The sequence below is a fragment of the Physeter macrocephalus genome, chromosome 1 (genome assembly GCF_002837175.3).
Source record: "Physeter macrocephalus isolate SW-GA chromosome 1, ASM283717v5, whole genome shotgun sequence".
Lineage (NCBI taxonomy): Eukaryota > Metazoa > Chordata > Mammalia > Artiodactyla > Physeteridae > Physeter > Physeter macrocephalus.
This window is the reverse complement of record NC_041214.2, coordinates 77066015-77083613: the sequence shown is the minus strand read 5'-3', so window position 1 is coordinate 77083613 and position 17599 is coordinate 77066015. Positions and strand designations below refer to the sequence as shown.

Below are 17599 nucleotides of genomic sequence, written 5' to 3'. Positions count from 1 at the left end.
CAAAAAAAAAAAAAAAAAAAAAAAAAAAAAAAAAAAAAAAAAAAACCACATATGCAAGAAGGAAAGGGGACACAACCTATGGCAAGCGGATAGAATCCCCAGAAAAGAATCAAAGATCCTCTGGCCAACAAATAATATCCAGGTTCTAGGCCTACCTAGGTGGTTAAGAAACAACCTGATTTGGGGCAAGTTATTCATTCATCCAAAGGTTTTGCCTTTCTGTGCCAGGTGCTAAGGGGATTATCAACTTGTATAAGAACTGGGTTTTGTCCCAAAAAACATCCCAGTCTCTAGGCAAAAGAAGAGACACCAAGGACAATTATTGATCAATGACAGAATAAAGAGTTGTCCACCAAGCAGTCAACTCTAACTCCGAGAGGATTTCACAAAGAGCTAAAGACTGAGGGCAATGGGCTCTGAGGTCGGATTATTCGCTGTACAGCCTTGGGAGGGTTGCTTAGTCTCTCAGAGCAAAATGGGTAAGACACCACCTACCTCATGGAGGCTCTTGAAAGGAATAAGTAAGATAAAGTGTGTGTAAGGTGCACAGTACAGCGCCTAGCACAGAGTGGGTAGCGATTAGAAAGATGCCCGGAGAAAAGGCCATCCAGGCACCGGGCACAGCTTGTGTGAAGCCAGGGAGAGCGCGGAGTCTCCGTTTCCTCATCTGTAAAATGTTTCCTGAGAAAGGTCCCTACACCAAGACCTGCCGGTAGGGGTAGGCTACGTGAAATGGGTGGACTAGAGGCACAGGGGCGTGTCCCCGAGGAGATTAGCCCCTTCCCCCAAACAGCCCCTCCAAATCTTACTTACCTCGGTCAAACTTTTTGCCCTCCGGGTCAATGTCTTTTACATCAAAAATATCCTCAAACAGGATGCCCGCCATGGTGAGGGGGCCACGAAAATAGAGTAGGGGCTGAGCGCGCGACCACGACGACTAGGGGTACGCGAACCCCCTCGCGTGGAGGAAAAGAGAGGAGAAAGGAAAAAGCAGCGCTTGAAGAGCGGCGGCTAAGAAATACAATAACGCATGCGCACGGACAAGCAGGAACGCGGCCACTTCCGCCACCTATCTCTCGGGGCTTCTTAACTTCCGCCCCGAACGATTCTTTCAGAGAGGCTGCAGTATTAAGGGCGGGTCTCAGGTCCAAATAACTCCGCCCCGGGCGGCAACACGATAGGTCCCACCTCCGGCCGAGGCGGCGTCTTGCCGGCTCTCTCCAGTGGCTCTACTGCGCCCTCTTCAGAAGCCAGGTCAGGAAGACTGGAATGCTTGGGGGCCTACCCCAGCCCGGGACCTTGATCCTTGGCCCAGAGAAGCCCGGCCCGAGCCCTACCGTGCAGGTCCTCGTGCCCGCCGAGGGCACAGTCCGTGCGAAGGGCGAGCGAAGCAGAACCCCGCCCCCAGGGCGCTGGCCCGGCAGGGCTCAGGACCCAGCCCCTCCAGCTGGCACCTAGGCCGGCCCGGGCCGGCTCGGCCCAGATGGCTGTCACCTGAGCCAGGTCCGTCCAGTTTGGGAATTTGCCATGATGTCACCATGGGAAAGAGGAAAGCCTGCACCGTCCCCACCTCTACTCTCTTCCCTCACACTGCCCCTTCAGCAGGCATTAACCCCCACCCACTGCCCTCCTTGAGCACTGCCCCTTAAGCTCGGTTCTGCCCTTTCCCCCCCGCCACGACCCTCTCCTGGACAAGCTCTCCTATGTGCTCCTTCATCCTGACACTATCCTCTCCTACGGATACCACCTCTTCCTTTACATTGCCCCTTCCTCTAGGGTGCCGGCTCTCACACTGCCCCCTTCCTGGACACTGCTCCCTCCTCCTGGGAACCCCCGCTGCTCCCACGTGCCGCTTCACCCTGGTGCTGCCTCCTCCGGCACACTGCCTGTTTCCTGGGCACTGGCTTTTCCCCTGACACTATCTCTGACACTGCCCATCCACCTGTGCTCACCCCACCCTCTGCTCTACCCTTCTTCGGACCCTTACAGAGAACGCAGAGCGCCAGCAGGCCGTTCCCCCTTGGCGGCTAGACGTCAGCAGCTACTCGGATTTCTCCTTGGACCCTGCCAGGGAGAAGCGACCTCTGTCCCTCCACGCCCGACTCCCAGGCACCTAGACCTCCCTTCCCTCTGGCCTCACCCCTTCCCGTTCCCTCCCCACCTCCACCCACGCACAAGCCGAAGGCCAAGTTGCTCCAAGTGTACCTCCTTCGGGGAGCAGCGGAGAAGGCAAGGAGAAAGGTAGGGGATGAGAGAGACCGAGGGTCCCAGTTCCAAGCACCCCCCCTTCTGGGCCTAGCGTCCCCCTCCGAGTCCCCCCAGCTTTGTTTCTCACCCCCGACGGAGTGGAGGGGCCCTGCCAGGCCGGTCTGAGCCCTTGGCTCCTGCGGAAAAGCAAGAGAGGACGCCGCTCCTGAGAGATTGGGGCTGAAAGTCTGATTTAGACGGCTTGGCAGCCCCCGGCCCCAGGCCCTACAGCGCCCCGGCGAGTCCGGCCCCTGTCGGCCGGACGCGGAGAGCCACAGACACCGCCCAGCCCCTCCACGTGCCAGTGGACCCGCCCCCGCCCTGGCCCGGGCGCCTCTCAGCCACCCGCCTCGGCAGAGACTGGGCCCGGGCTCGCGCGTTCCAAGCGCCCCCTGCCGCCTCTCCCGAGCCCGGGAGGCGGCCCCAACGCGGACCCCGGCCGCGCTGGGCCGGCTCCCTTAGATGGGCCGGCGGGCGGAGCAGCACGGAGGGCACCGCCCTCGGCCCGCCCGCCGAGGAGGGGACGCGAGCGGGAGGCTGTGCCAGCGGCGCTCGCCCGCGGCCCGCCGCACTCTGCACTCGGCCGCCCGGGCTGCGGGGACGGGACGGTTGTGGGCGTGGGCTCTTCGGCCCGGGAGGCGAGTCCGGGCCATAGCCCGAGCCGCGGCGGGAGGCCAGAGGGCTGTGAGCGGAGATGGCGGCGGCGGCGGGGACGGCGGCGGCGGAGGAAGGGATGGAGCCACGGGCGCTGCAGTACGAGCAGACCCTGGTAAGTGAAGCCAGCAGAGCCCTGAGGAGTGTGCTCCCGGACCGCTGCTCCTGGTTACCCGTGGAAGCGCGAGGACGGGGCCGGGGGCCGGGGGGGTGACCTACCCTAACCCCGCCCCAGCCCTCTGAGCTGGGGAAACTGAGGCTCGAGGGCCTGAGAGCCTGGAGTGCTAAAGGGTGGAACGCTGCATGCAGGTTTCTGGCTGAGGCTGGGGACCTGCAGACGACAAGGACTTAAGGTGCCTGTTCCAGGTGTCCTTCCCTTTACTCCCCCCACCAACGTTTTCTTTGCTCCTCCCCCCTGCCACTTGGGTCCAAGTCTCAGCACCCTACTACCCCTTCCCAGCACCACTCACATGCTTGAACTTTCTCTCTCTGCACTGTATCTCCACCATCTGAGACATTCCTTCTGTCTCCACTATGTGCATGGCACTGCTAGGAAGATGATCAGACCCAAACCCAGCCCCGGCCCTTACCCCTGGGAGCTGGCAATCCAGCACTGGCAGGAACCCCTCAGTGGATTCTCTGGAAAAATGTGGCCTGCCACCCTGGGGCACAGGAGCCTTACGGGAGGATGGGTCAAGCAGGAGTTGGGACCTTTGCTCATCTGACTCTGGGTGTCCAGCCCCACCACCACCACCCCAGGGCTGTCTTTCAGCGTCATTAGAAGCAGGGGTCCTGGGGATCTGTGCCGACTCACAGCCACCACTGCAACTTAGTGTTTGAGAAACCTTTTGCCTCTGCTTGTGTCACTGGGGTGGGGGACCCAAACTCTAGGGAAGGGAGTGGGCCTTGTAACTCTTTTTTATCAGCGTGGGCCGGAATTTGCCCAGGAAGAAGGCAGGGAAGGAACTTCTCCAGGAGAAGGGGGCCCGGGCTGTATCTGAGGCTAGGAGGGGCCCAGTTACAAGAAAGAGTGACTGGATGAAACAGGATGACAGGGAGAGGTGGCAAAGGTGAGGGTGGAGTGAGGGTAGAGGGGTAAGCCTCTGCACAGGGTGGGATGTGTCTGTCAATCTGCGTGGGGCACTGGTCTAGCAAGCCAGGCACCAGCTACCTCTCCATCTCCTTCGCCCGGTCTCTATCTCTGGAATGAGTTCTCAGGGTCAAGCTCTCTCTCCCTGGCACTCTCTGCTCCAGCCTCTCCCTCTTGTCCTTCCGATCCCTTTGTCTTTCTCTCACTCACTCACCTCCCCCTCCTGTGCTGCCTCTTTATACTCTACTCTCTCTCTTTTCCTCCTCCCTTCTTCCCCTCTGGTTTCCTTCTCTCTCTTCTCTGCCCTTTCCCCTGGACTCTCTTTTCCCCCTCTTTCTCCTCTCCCTGGTTCCCTCTCGTCCCTTTCCTGTGCTCGCGCTCTCTCTCTCCCTCTCTCCCTCTTCTCAGGGTCAAGCTCTCTCTCCCTGGCACTCTCTGCTCCAGCCTCTCCCTCTTGTCCTTCCGATCCCTTTGTCTTTCTCTCACTCACTCACCTCCCCCTCCTGTGCTGCCTCTTTATACTCTACTCTCTCTCTTTTCCTCCTCCCTTCTTCCCCTCTGGTTTCCTTCTCTCTCTTCTCTGCCCTTTCCCCTGGACTCTCTTTTCCCCCTCTTTCTCCTCTCCCTGGTTCCCTCTCGTCCCTTTCCTGTGCTCGCGCTCTCTCTCTCCCTCTCTCCCTCTCTCTCTCTTTCCCTCCCTCCACCGCCCCCCCCCCAGCCCCAACAGGAGCCCTTTGTGTCCCGAAGCTCTGCGGGTGGCAGCCGGAACCTACTCCTCCCTGCCCCCCAACACACACCCAGCTTGGCAGGTCTAGCCACTGCTCGGCCACTCTCCGATCCCATCACCCCAGCATTCACGGTCACAGTCCAGCCATCAGCTTCTGCTATCCCCCAACCCACCACTGGTCTCAGGGCAGCTCCAGAATGGGGCTGAGGCCACCAAGCACTCTCTCCCCACCCAGAGAGGCTTTCCACTCCCAGCTGGGCTGGCAGGCTGGTGAGGGGTGGGTGTGGAGAATGGGGACAAGGGGATTAGGGTGGGTGGGAGGGTGCAGCTGAGTCGGTTCCAGGCCAGAGGCCCAGCAGGAACGTGATAAGGATTGGGGCCCCGCCTGTTCCTAGGCCCAACGCAGCTGCCCCCGGTTCCATGAGGCCCTTATTGTTACCCATATGCCCTTGACCATCCCCTATTCTCTGACCTTCCCTCCTCCCACTTGCAGACTGCCGTAGGTTTTTCCATCTTTTCCTCCTCTGGGGCCTTCCCTCCCACTCCTCCTCAGTGCTCTGCGCCTCCCCAGGCTTGTGAGAAGGGGACCGATTATTCTGCCACCCCCAGAGCTGTGTCCCTGTACCTTGGCTGTCCCCATCACTCCAGCCAGGACAGCCCCCACGATCTGCAGTGTGCATTGTTCCCACACCCCAAGCCCAAGTGGGAAGTATGGGTTCAAGAAGGGGTATATAATGTGGGGACTGGGAGAAGGGGAGTTGAGGCCCCAGGAGCCCTCCCTGCATCCCCACTCGGCCCATGTCTGCTGACCCCCATCTTCCCTATTGCTCAGATGTATGGCCGGTATACTCAGGACCTTGGGGCCTTTGCCAAAGAGGAAGCTGCTCGGATCCGTCTGGGAGGGCCTGAGCCCTGGAGGGGTCCACCTTCCCCTCGGGCTGCCCCAGAGCTTCTGGAATATGGACAGAGCCGTTGCACCCGATGCCGTAGTGAGACCTGGGTTGGGGCAGGGGACTTGGCTATGCTGTGCTGAGGGGGTCCGAGACCATTAGCGCTGCCTGGGGCGGGGTGGGGGGGGACAGGGGTAGGAGCACTTTGGTGCCAGCCTCCCCTTCTTCCCTTCCCTGCTGCCAGTCTGTACTGTACACTGCCATAAGTTCCTAGTGTCCAGGGTTGGTGAAGACTGGATCTTCCTGGTCCTGCTGGGGCTCCTCATGGCACTGGTCAGCTGGGCCATGGACTATGCCATCGCTGCCTGCCTGCAGGGTGAGGACAAGGGCTGGTGGGGAAGGGCTAGGGAGAACCAACCTGCCTCCTCTATGCCACACTTGTCCATTGACCACTTCCCCTGGCCAGCCTGACTGCCCCATCTTCAGGCATAATCACTGCCACTCCCATAGGCCACAACTTGTTGCCACCCCTGTCCAACTTACCCTCTTACCTATAGTGATCTTTGTCTCCGTGCATGCCCTCTAGTCCCCTCCCTACCCCTTGCGCCTGTGCTCTGTGTGATATTCCCTGGGACACCTTGTCACACCAGTATGTCCAGTGGCCAGGCGGGGACTGGGTGTGCACTTCAGAGCTCCAGTGGCACATCCTCTCCCCACAGCTCAGCAGTGGATGTCCCGGGGCTTGAACACTAACCTCTTACTCCAGTATCTGGCCTGGGTCACCTACCCTGTCGTCCTCATCACTTTCTCTGCCGGATTCACACAGATCCTGGCTCCTCAGGCTGTCGGTACAATAGAAGAGAAAGAGAGGGCGGAGGTGGGACCTCCTGAAACCGGCACATCGAATGACTCTCCTGGGATTGTGCCTTTCCAGGGTCTGGCATCCCCGAGATGAAGACCATCTTGCGGGGAGTGGTGCTCAAGGAATACCTCACCCTCAAGACCTTCGTAGCTAAGGTTATCGGGCTGACCTGTGCCCTCGGCAGTGGGATGCCCCTTGGCAAAGAGGTAAGTGCAGGTTGGGGAATAAAGGAGTCCATCAAGTGGAGGAAGAAGCCAGGCCAAGGTCAGGGTGTGCCCCTTCCCCACTCACCACCTGCCCCCACCTCCCAGGGCCCTTTTGTGCATATCGCAAGCATGTGTGCTGCTCTCCTCAGCAAGTTCCTCTCCCTGTTTGGGGGCATCTATGAGGTAAGGGGGACCCTGGGGGAAGGCAGAGGGGAGGGATGGGCTGCTGAGCCCATACTGACGCCGACTCCCCTTTCCGCCACTCTCGCTAGAACGAATCCCGGAACACAGAGATGCTGGCTGCCGCCTGTGCCGTGGGAGTGGGCTGCTGCTTTGCGGCACCCATTGGAGGTGGGCAGTCAGGTCAGCCCCAGCCCTGCCCTTGGGTCTGAGACAATAGGCCAGGCCCAGGCCTCAACGGGCGCTCTCCTTGCCCACACCCCACCCCCGCAGGTGTGCTCTTCAGCATCGAGGTCACCTCTACCTTCTTCGCTGTGCGGAACTACTGGCGGGGCTTCTTTGCTGCCACCTTCAGTGCCTTCATCTTCCGGGTCTTGGCAGTCTGGAACCGCGATGAAGGTGGGGGGACCTGGGGCGTGAGAGGAGCCCTGAAATGGCTCAGGTGGGGGCCTCCGAGGCTACAGCCACCTCGCTCTGTTACTCTGCTCCCCTTCAGAGACCATTACGGCTCTCTTCAAAACCCGGTTCCGGCTTGACTTCCCCTTCGACCTCCAGGAGCTACCGGCCTTTGCTGTCATTGGGTGAGGAGCTGAGGTGGGTCAGAGAGGAGGAGGTAAGAGAGGGGAGGCCTCCTTTCACCCAGGTGCTTGTTCCCTCTCCAGTATTGCAAGTGGCTTCGGGGGAGCACTCTTTGTCTACCTGAACCGGAAGATTGTCCAGGTGATGAGGAAGCAGAAGACCATCAACCGTTTCCTCATGAAGAAGTGAGTTGATTCTGGGGCACTTTGGGTTGTGTGAGGGTCATGGCCTGGGGGAAGGGGGGTGACAGGTGAGATGGCAGATAGTGGCCCAGTCAAAAATAGGCACTCAATGGCGTTTTCCAGACTGACTGAACATTTTGACTTTTATTTGAATTACCGGAAAATTGGCACTTTGGGATTTTTAGTCAGTGGCAGAGGGCATTTTGGATCAAAGGCTAAGGCTTCCTGTAGGCCCTTGGCCTGGCCCAGATAGCAGTGCTCCCTGGAGAATGTTTGAGTCTTAGTTCTTCCCTCATGGAGCACAGCTCTCTCAGTTGTGACCCTGAGGATTGGGAGTGGGGAGGCCTGAGACGTGACTTCTGTTGGGACTGACGTCCTTCAGGGAAGGGGCAACCAGCTGAACCTGCTCCCTCTGGCACCTTCGGTCAACTTCATGAGTGACCCCGGCTTCCCCCAACACCGACCTTCACTCTTTTTTTTTTTTTTTAACCTCTTCATTGGAGTGTATGTTGTGTGACCTTCAGTGTTAAGTCACCTCAGAGAAACAGAGGCAGAAGAAGCTTGAGCATAATGGGAGGCATCACGGCTCAGAGGTGTCCAAAGAGGGCTGTGGGGGATGAATTTTCTGCTGATGCTATGCACTTAGGGAGTCAGGAGCCCACAGAAAGGCATTTGGGTTCATTGTAACCCTGGATGGCCATCACCCTCAGAGACATCGTATCATGAACGGCAAAGGGGGCCTTCTTTCAGAACTGTGTGCTTTTATGTAAGAGCCAAGGCCCTCCTGTCACCTCAGCCCTGAGGTATGTGAGGGCACCCAAGCCTATCACCGGTCTGTAGTAAGTATTTGATGCTATGAAATCTACATCTCTAGACGCCTGCTCTTCCCGGCTCTGGTGACCCTGCTCATCTCTACTCTGACCTTCCCCCCTGGCTTTGGACAGTTCATGGCCGGACAGGTAACCCCAGGCAGAACAGGAACTTGTACTTTCCCTTGGGATGCATCCCTTCTAAAGCCAACAGTCCCTGCTCTCCTGTGGGCCCCTTCCCTTCATCCTGTCTGTCCCCCAGCCTGAAGGCACCCTGTTCACCTACAGCTGTCACAGAAAGAGACACTGGTCACCCTGTTTGACAACCGGACATGGGTCCGCCAGGGCCTGATGGAGGAGCTTGACCCACCCGGAACCTCACAGGCCTGGAACCCGCCACGCGCCAATGTCTTCCTCACCCTGGTCATTTTCATTCTCATGAAGGTGGGGCTCCTTACATATGTATAGCCAACATAGACTTACTAGGTGTGGGGCACTGTTCTGGGCGCTTTCCGTATGTTAACTCCTTTAAGCCTCACAACAATGCTGTGTGAAAGGTACTATTAGTACCCCTGTTTTAAAGATGGGAAGTCGAGGCACAAAGAGGTTAAGTAACTGGCCCAAAGTCACACAGCTCGATGGCAGGGTGAGGATTTGAACCCAAGCCACCTGGTTCCTGAGTCCTCCTTTCCTTCACCTCTGGGGGATTCCAAGATAGCTGGGAAGTTTGTGCCTGACTGATAAGCAAGGTAGGCTTCTGGGGTGGAGCTGGGAGCTGCCTGGGGCCAGGAGGCGCCTCTACCTGTTTGAACGACCTCCTGCCTGCAGTTCTGGATGTCTGCACTGGCCACCACCATCCCAGTGCCCTGCGGGGCCTTCATGCCTGTCTTTGTCATTGGTGAGTCCTCAGCTGCGGTTCTCCCAGCCTGCACCCTCTGGCCGCCCCCTGGCTGTCCCCTGTCTGCCTGGGAGTGGGTTTTGGTCCAGCCCCCCACCCCCCCCGCCCCCGCCCCCGCCCCCGCAGGGCAGTCCCCTGCACTGAATGACCCACCGGCCCCCTCCCCTACCCTCTAACCCTCTCTCTTCCTAGTGTCCCTGCCCACCCCCTCCACTACCTGTTTCAATTCCCACCCCCCTCCCTGAAGGAGCAGCATTTGGGCGTCTGGTGGGCGAAAGCATGGCTGCCTGGTTCCCAGACGGGATTCACACGGACGGCAGCACTTACAGGATCGTGCCTGGAGGCTATGCAGTGGTGGGTGAGTGCTGTCTTGGAAAACCCCTGGCTGGGCCTCAGGGCCAGAGGCTCTGGCGCCCCCTGCTGGCAGAAACCAGGCTTCTCCCGGCTGCAGAAGCCCACTCCCCAGGATTGTACTGGGCAGCCCAGAGGGTCCCTACAGGACTCGGGGGTGGGGTCATCTGGGGCCTGGGCACCCTGAGGAGACTGAGGGTGGCTGTCCCCAGGGGCGGCTGCGCTGGCAGGAGCAGTGACACACACAGTGTCCACGGCCGTGATCGTGTTCGAGCTCACAGGCCAGATCGCCCACATCCTGCCTGTTATGATCGCCGTCATCCTGGCCAACGCCGTTGCCCAGAGCCTACAGCCCTCGCTCTATGACAGCATCATCCGAATCAAGAAACTGCCCTATCTGCCTGAGCTGGGCTGGGGCCGCCACCAGTATGGAGGACTGGGTGATGAGGGGGGAGCGGTTGTGGGGCAGAAGGCACCCTAGGACTCCCTCCCACCCACCTCCAACAAGGTCTTCAGCCGGTGAGGCTGGGAGACCAGCCACCCTGTTCCCTCCTGGCCAGAGCTGCCCTTGTCCACTCCCTGGGGGAGCTGTGGCTGACCCACCCCATCAGAATGAAGGCAGTAGGTACACCTCGGCCCTTAGCCCTTGTCCCCATAGGCTGTGGGGCCTGGGATAGTAGTTCTCCGGGCTACCCTCCCCATGCTGATGGCAAACCACGTGCCTCTCTCTGCCCTCAGGCAGTACCGGGTGCGAGTGGAGGACATCATGGTGCGGGATGTTCCCCACGTGGCCCTCAGCTGCACCTTCCGGGACCTGCGGTTGGCACTGCACAGGACCAAGGGCCGCGTGCTGGCCCTAGTAGAGTCCCCTGGTGAGACCAGGAGTGGGCCCAGGTGCTAGGGTCATCTGCCCGGGTCGCTGCTCAGGAAGGGGAAGGGGCAGGAGCTCAGGACCAGTTTCCTTGGTTCCAAAGGCAGTCAGCTAGCAAACCCAGCCAGGGTTTTCCTCGGGAGTGTGGTCTGTGTCTGGGTGTGAGAGAAGGTCAGGGGGGTAGGAGGGCCTCACCCCCAGCTTCTGAGTCCTCCCACCTGCTCTATCCAGAGTCCATGATCCTCCTGGGCTCCATCGAGTGCTCACAGGTGGTGGCATTGCTGGGGGCTCAGCTGAGCCCAGCCCGCCGGCGGCAGTACATGCAGGAGCATCGAGCTGCCCGGACCTCTTCACCCTCCGATCAGGAGAGTCCCCCCAGCCCTGAGACCTCCCTCCTCTTCCAGGTGAGGGGAAAAGCCCCATGGCAGGGGCACCCAGACTTCCTAAATGTCATTGTGTAGACTGTTTGGGAGGGCGACTTAGAGGTGGTCCGAGGCCATGGGCTCCCCAACCCCTTCCTGCCTGTGCAGGTGAACACAGAAGACTCGGGCTTCCCTGCAGCACGGGGGGAGACTCACAAGCCCCTGAAGCCTGCTCTCAAGAGGGGGCCCAGCAACACCATGAACCTCAAGGAGAGTCCCACAGGTGAGCCCATCTGCTAGCACGATGGAGCCAGAGACCAGCCCCGGAGACACACTAGGGTCCCTGCTCAACCTTTTTACTGGAGCACATCCCAGCTAAGAGGCTGCCCAGGGGGGCCAGGAGTAGAACCAGGACGCCTCTCCCCTTGCCCTCCTCACCTTTCCTGGTCCTCTCCAGCAAGGATGACATTGCCCTCAGGGCCTTGTGTTTGGGAACACAGGGAACATGGAGCAGGCAGGCATCGCCCTCAGAAGCCTCTTCTGTGGCAGTCCGCCCCCCGAGCCTGCTTCAGAGGTGAGTGGTTAGAGCCTCTCCATCTGGCTCTTTCTCTCCAGCTCTCTCTCTGACGCTGAGACCACCTGTTCGTTAACCCTGCAGTGCCTGCCTCCACTCTCCCTGCCCTTCTGCCCTCCTGGATATCAGCTGTCCCTGTATTGTGCCCTTCCTCCCAGCCCCACCACTTTCCCTCACCTCCCTCCTCCCTATAACATCAACTCCTCTTCTCTCTGGTTTGGCGCTAACAAAGTTGGAGAAGTCAGAAAAATGTGACAAACGCAAGCCGAAGCGGGTCCGAATTTCCTTGGCGGTAAGTGCTCCCTTTCTTCCTGCAGCTCAGGAGCACTAGACAGGGGGGGCCGGGGTCTAGGCAGGGTAAGCTTCCCCTGAGCTGGTGAGATACACCACCTCCCCCAAGCCCCTAGCTGCCAACCTTCCTCCCTCTCTCCTAGAGTGACTCGGACCTGGAAGGCGAGATGACCCCTGAGGAGGTAAGGTGTGACTGGACTCTGGACTCTTCTTCCTGAGTGTGTTCAGTCATTATATTGGCTGCTGTCCCCATGGGAGGGACCATGGGGTAGGAAAAAGGGCAGGCCAACTTTCAAGGAGGTGAGAGCAGCTGTTGGCACTTTCTCCCTAACCCTCCTAGTCTTGTCCCCTCAGATTCTGGAGTGGGAGGAGCAGCAACTAGATGAACCTGTCAACTTCAGTGACTGCAAAATTGACCCTGCCCCCTTCCAGCTGGTGGAGCGGACCTCTTTGCACAAGGTAGGGCCAGAGGCCCGGGGCCGCCTGAGCTCTCAGGAGCACAGGGTGGGGAGCTAAGTCCTCCCACAAGTTTGGACTCAAGCCAGTGGGGAAAAAAGAGACAGCAGAGAGTGGGCTCTGTGCTGAGATGTTTTTCAAACACATTGCTTCAAACGATGGGAGGCCAGGAGCAGGGCCCCTTAGCCTCTTCCTGCCTATGGTGAAGCCAAGCATCATTTTTCTTCTGCTCAGCCTTGCCCCCAGGGAACTCTGGACCAAAGCGGCAACAAAGACAGGGCTGGAGCTGGGTGGAAGCCAGAAGGCCTCTGACCCTCTAGAGTCAGAGCTAGGCAGGAGGCTGCCAGCGCCTGACAAGGCTGATACACCCACGCTGAAAAAAATGGGTGAGAAATAGGCAGGATAAGGAAATCTAATAAACAAGCGAACAAACATCCAAGTAGGATTGGGGACACTGCAGAGAAGAGATAAACAAAGATGAGAAGTGCCTAGTGGGGGGCTTGGAATGTCAGACCCCAGAAAGTCTGACTCAGTGTAGGCCAAAGGAAAACTGGTAGAGACACAGGAAGATAGCTCAGCAGAAGGGCACAATGGCCTGCATAAATGCAGAGAAAACTGTAGTGCAGACAGGTTGGCGGTGGGTGAGGCTGACGCTAACGGAGGGCGGGGGCTCTCTTTGCAGGACTGCCTCGGCGCCCCCCAGAATGGCGCAGCCTGCATCATTGGGCACCTTCAGGCCTCTAAGCGAAGGCAGGGAGTACAGGCACACCCAGCAGGCTGCTTGGGCAAAAACCAGGGGGGTTTAGCTAAATTGTTGACAGATTTAACGTGCAAGCCTCTAAGCACATTAGACAGGGGAAGGGGAGGAATTTTCCCAAGGTCTGCGGCTTGGGCAGCTAGCTTAGACACAAACTGTGCCCAAGAGCCAGCCTAGTGCAGACAAGCAGGGCAGGAAGAACGAGGGACAAAAACAAAAAAGCAAAAGGTAATAAAGGCACGTATAAGCCTTTGGGCAAAGACCTCGGATCAAAATGAGTGGGGAACTGCAGTGCACTTGCAAGAAAAAAAGAACATAGGCCTGTGAATAATACATTTGGCTTTTATTTAAAGCCTTTCTTCCTAAGACCTCTAAAGCATTTCCATCACCTTACTTAATCCTCAGACATCACACGATGATGATGATAATGCTGACATGTTTTTTCTAGTGCCTGCTACATGCCAGGCAGTGGGCTAAGCTCTTCACATGTTTAATTTAATCCTCACAACCACCCTGTAAGATGGGTATTGTGATATTCTAGTTTTTCTATTCTAGTTTCTATGAGGACATTGAGATTCAGAGAGGTTAAGCAGGTTGCCCAAGGTCACGCAGCTAGTAAGTAGCAGAACTAGGCCTGGAATCCAAGATGGTCTGACCCAAAAGCCTGTGGATTTAACCATTTTAATACACAGGGAAGCTGAGGCAGTGAGGAGGTTACTTGCCTGAGTCAATATAGCAGAGTCAGGCCCAGAGGCCAGATTTCCTGGCCCCAATCCCAGGCTTCTTTCGGAAGGCGAAACTGATCCTCTCCCTGTCAATTCACTGTTCCCAAGCCCAAGAAGTATGGGCCCTCCGATGGGCTCCCTGGTGTCTAATTAAATGAAAATGAAAGAGAACAAAGTAGGTGTTTGTTGCAAACTTAAAAATCGAGGAAGAAATGAAGCCTTTGAGGAACCAACTAACAAAAGTACAAAGAACTGAAAGTGATAAGAACATACAAGATGAGAATTCAGAATGTCCTTGTACGCCTGAGGAGTCAGTAAGTAGTAGCCCAGTGAAGTCCAGGAAAGGAACATGCAGAGGGAAGAGGAATACACTGGAGACTATTTAGGAACCTGTGCAACTGGACGTCCCCGTACCATCAGAGTGCCTCATTCATTCAGGGCCGCCTGCAGAGCAGCAGTGGGTGGAGGGGGGAAGCTAGAGTGCCAGCGGGCTGAACCCGAAACCTTGTCACATTTCTTAGCCTCTGTGCCTCACTTTCCTTCTCTGTAAAATGGGATCATTGTGCCAACATAGGTTTTTCTGAGGATTAAAGTTAATAACATGTGAAGCACTTAGAACAGTGCCCAGCACATAGTAAGTATTCGATATATGTTAGGAATTACTGCTACTACTTATACTGAGAGGTGAACAACAGGAGACTTTAAAAGATGGTGTCGTGAGGGAAGGGCTGAAGCGTGGAAGAAATGGATGTTCTCAGAAAAGGATGTGATTATCTGAGGCTGGAAGCTGGGGTGCCTGGCAGCATCTGAGGCTGGAAAGACAGGCTGAGGCGAGTTTGGGAAGGGTCTTAATGGGCCATTCTGGGGAGTCTGGTGTCTAACTCAAGTTTGGGAAAGCTCTTAGGATGGCAGAGCCAAATTGGAGGGAAGGGAGGCAGAAAGCAGAACCCATTAGGATGTTGCAGCCCTGTCTGGTAAGGATGGTGAGGAGGTTGGGGGGAATAGGCAGGATGTTCAGAAAGTCAATCAGTAAGGCTTAGTAGGACAAGTGGTTTGCAAATCTAAAAAGCATATAGTCTGCCAGAAGCTCACGCTGATTAGGATGGTGGAGAATAGAAAATCAAGGGGAACTATTTAATAGGATCCTTGGGAGAAGCTGAGAGGGATTATTAAATGATAAGGAGGCAAGGCTAAGGGATTATTGAAACAGGAAATATAACGATATGTTTCCCTCTGAAGTCTTATGAAGTAATTAAAGATAACTTGTAGCACATAGGATTCAAGTTAGATATGAGGAGGAACTTGCTAACCACATAACAGTTAAGACATAGGCATGGAATGAGCACAGAAAAGTGTATTCTAAAACTGAACTTTTATCTCCTTTTATAATGACTGTCATGTCTTAGATGGAGAATTTAGCACTGTATAATAAAACATTTTTAAAGTGTTAAGATGATAACAGTGAGTTCTGAGTAAGTGATACTCAGGAAGCTGGGTTATTAATGCCCATTTTGATTCAAATATTAAGCCAAAAGGCTTACAAGTAAACTCAAAACAGTGCGATAAATGATGGGCCAAAAATTCCAGGAACTGCTGAGTCAGTAGAGTGTTTTTCAAGACATCTGGCCCAAGAAAATCCACTTAGAGCACAAGGGGAACTGCCTGACAATTTCTGAACCCTTGGTGATTACATTCGAAAGCCTGCGGGGAGGGCCCGAAGCAAGAAAAACATGGGGGGATGGGCGTGAGTGTTGTCCCCCTGGACTGCAAGCTACATCTCAAAAGGACCCGGGATGCTACTTGGGCCCCAGAAAAGGCAAACTGTTTGAGAGATGTAGAGTGCTGCAGGCCAAGATTGGAGAGGTACCAAAACTGGCCAGCCAACTGAGAGCCAATGGGAAGCGTGTATCAGCCACAGAGGTTAGTTAGAGGCAGAGGATTCAGGGCCAATACCCCTAAGGGGGAGTGGGGTGCATGTGGAACTCCGGTCCATGACTAATTGGACAGCTGCATGGGACGACTGGGGCTGTGCTTCCTCCTTCTATAATGTGATGAAAAGTGAGCTGGGGCTGCAAGGCCACTTCTTCCTGATGACCTTGAGTGAGTCACTTCAGCTCTGACCCTCATGTTGCCTCTCCTGTAGAATGGGTATCATACTTAACTTCTCAGGACACTACTGAAGTTAAATGTTAATGTAGGAAAGACCTAGCCTGGTGCCTGGCCAATCATCTGATGTCATATTTCAACAGTTGTTCTCTCCTCTGTCCTCCTTTCTAACGTGGCACAAAGAAGCCTTCCTCTGTCCCTTGCTCCATCAATGTAAGCAACATAAAGATTCCCACTATCAAGTTTCTGAGGCCTGGTTACAGAAACATTCTATGGTTCTTTTTCCTCCAGTGGTTCTGTCCCCTTCCTTACCATCCATCCTCACACCTTCTACTGCCCCCCACCACCTTGTTCTGGGTCCCTCTGGCCTATAATCTAGAGCTGTCCCCTCATACATCAAGTCCAATGTGTTTTCTCCCCACCCCACAGACTCACACCATCTTCTCACTGCTGGGAGTGGACCATGCTTATGTCACCAGTATTGGCAGACTCATTGGAATTGTCACCCTAAAGGAGGTGAGATGATAGTGACCACTTCCACTTCCAAAAAGGCTCAGAGGCTTATGTCCAGCCACCTGGGGAAGTGCTGGGGAGGAGTCTGAGCAGGGAGCTCCGAGTCCACACATCTGATCCTCTCACCTTTCCAGCTCCGGAAGGCTATTGAGGGCTCTGTCACAGCACAGGGTGTGAAAGTCCGGCCGCCCCTTGCCAGCTTCCGAGACAGTGCCACCAGCAGCAGTGACACAGAGACCACCGAGGTGCACGCACTCTGGGGGCCCCGCTCCCGCCACGGCCTCCCCCGGGAGGGCAGCCCTTCTGACAGCGACGACAAGTGTCAGTGATCCCCTTAAGGGGTGGCCTGGGATGGCAGTGGCCATGGCTCTCGGCCCAGATCCTGCAGCTCTCCTGTTCCTTCTGACTTGGGGAAAACAGGAGCTCCAGCCCCGCTTCCAGACCTGGGGTGCTAGCTTCTCCTGGCTCATCCTACCTGAAATCTGACCCAGTGCCCACCTGCGGCAAGTGTTCCAAGGGCAGGAAGGTCGGCACTGCCCTGACAGGGTGGGGGTGGGTTCACTTGACCCCTGCTCCCCCTTTGAGGAAAAGGGTAGAACTAATATGGGTTTATACTGGAACCTCCCGTGACCAGATGTATATAGAGATTTACAAAGATTTTTATATTAATTTAATAAAACAAATTCTTAAATAGAACAAAATAAACACCTAATGAGCCACTTCTATGCAGAATGCCTGTGCCCACCGGCTCTTGTTCTTACCTTGGGCCCTCTCACCTGCCAAAGCCTACAAGGCTCCAGATTCAGCAGCCACCCACCCCCTGACAGCCGTAAAACTCCAGAGCCTGCTGTCCGTGGAATGCAGGGTCTGCAGAGGCCACCACCACCGCTTGCTCATCAACACACTGGTTGGGGCGCAGTCCCCCAGTAAGGTAGCTTTGGCCTTTTGTTCAGCCAAGAAAGGCACTACCCTCTTTCCTCCCCAAGGAGAGACGTTCCCTCATGACTGTCACTCGTTGGCACCATTCCTGCTGACAGCTGCCCGGCCACCCGTGTGGCCCCCTTGTGGCCCTCTCTGGAAAAACACCCAAATCACGGCTCCGTGGCAACCAGAGCCATCCCTTCTTCCAGCTCCACCCTAAAGAGAACTCTCGAGTGAATGGGGCAGCCCCCAGGCTGAGAGCCACCAGGACCCTGCCCACGTGTCCTACAAGTAGCTGGGAAAGGGCCCAGACCCCGCCAGGGGGGGCAGGGAAAGGGCCGAGAGTAC

The 17599-nt window shown here is 56.4% G+C and overlaps 2 protein-coding genes across 5 annotated transcripts in view; one reads left to right on the top strand and one right to left on the bottom strand.

The window, feature by feature from the left end:
- The window catches only part of POLR2H (RNA polymerase II, I and III subunit H), a 5552-nt gene extending 3102 nt beyond the window's left edge, over nt 1-2450 (bottom strand). The window contains exons 1-3 of one of the 4 annotated variants that reach the window (XM_007121972.4): nt 2336-2450; nt 1988-2064; nt 814-956 (exon numbers count right to left, since the gene is read on the bottom strand). In XM_007121972.4, coding sequence (XP_007122034.1) covers nt 814-886 — 73 coding nt within the window. In that variant the 5' untranslated portion in view covers nt 887-956; nt 1988-2064; nt 2336-2450. Of the gene's footprint in view, nt 1-813; nt 957-1987; nt 2127-2335 lie in introns of those variants that run through there. The other 3 variants (XM_055084203.1, XM_007121973.4, XM_055084206.1) reach the window with 3 other exon arrangements.
- A 400-nt stretch (nt 2451-2850) lies between these two features.
- Nucleotides 2851-17042, top strand: CLCN2 (chloride voltage-gated channel 2). Its single transcript, XM_007121978.3, has 24 exons — nt 2851-3016; nt 5551-5707; nt 5853-5984; nt 6328-6456; nt 6543-6676; nt 6782-6859; nt 6949-7027; nt 7130-7255; nt 7353-7437; nt 7519-7620; nt 8492-8576; nt 8715-8870; nt 9255-9324; nt 9572-9682; nt 9888-10101; nt 10414-10547; nt 10778-10950; nt 11077-11191; nt 11409-11482; nt 11715-11774; nt 11917-11955; nt 12128-12232; nt 16247-16333; nt 16465-17042. The coding sequence occupies exons 1-24, from the start codon at nt 2942-2944 to the stop codon at nt 16657-16659; spliced, it is 2715 nt and encodes a 904-aa protein (XP_007122040.1). The 5' UTR covers nt 2851-2941; the 3' UTR covers nt 16660-17042.
- Nucleotides 17043-17599: the final 557 nt, after the last annotated feature.

Bases quoted from the DNA above. Each gene is read 5' to 3' on its own strand.
- CLCN2 (XM_007121978.3), top strand. From the start codon at position 2,942: ATGGCGGCGGCGGCGGGGACGGCGGCGGCGGAGGAAGGGATGGAGCCA. The intron at 7,028-7,129 runs GTGGGCAGTCAG...CCACCCCCGCAG, and splicing joins CTTTGCGGCACCCATTGGAG to GTGTGCTCTTCAGCATCGAG. The intron at 16,334-16,464 runs GTGAGATGATAG...TCACCTTTCCAG, and splicing joins GAATTGTCACCCTAAAGGAG to CTCCGGAAGGCTATTGAGGG.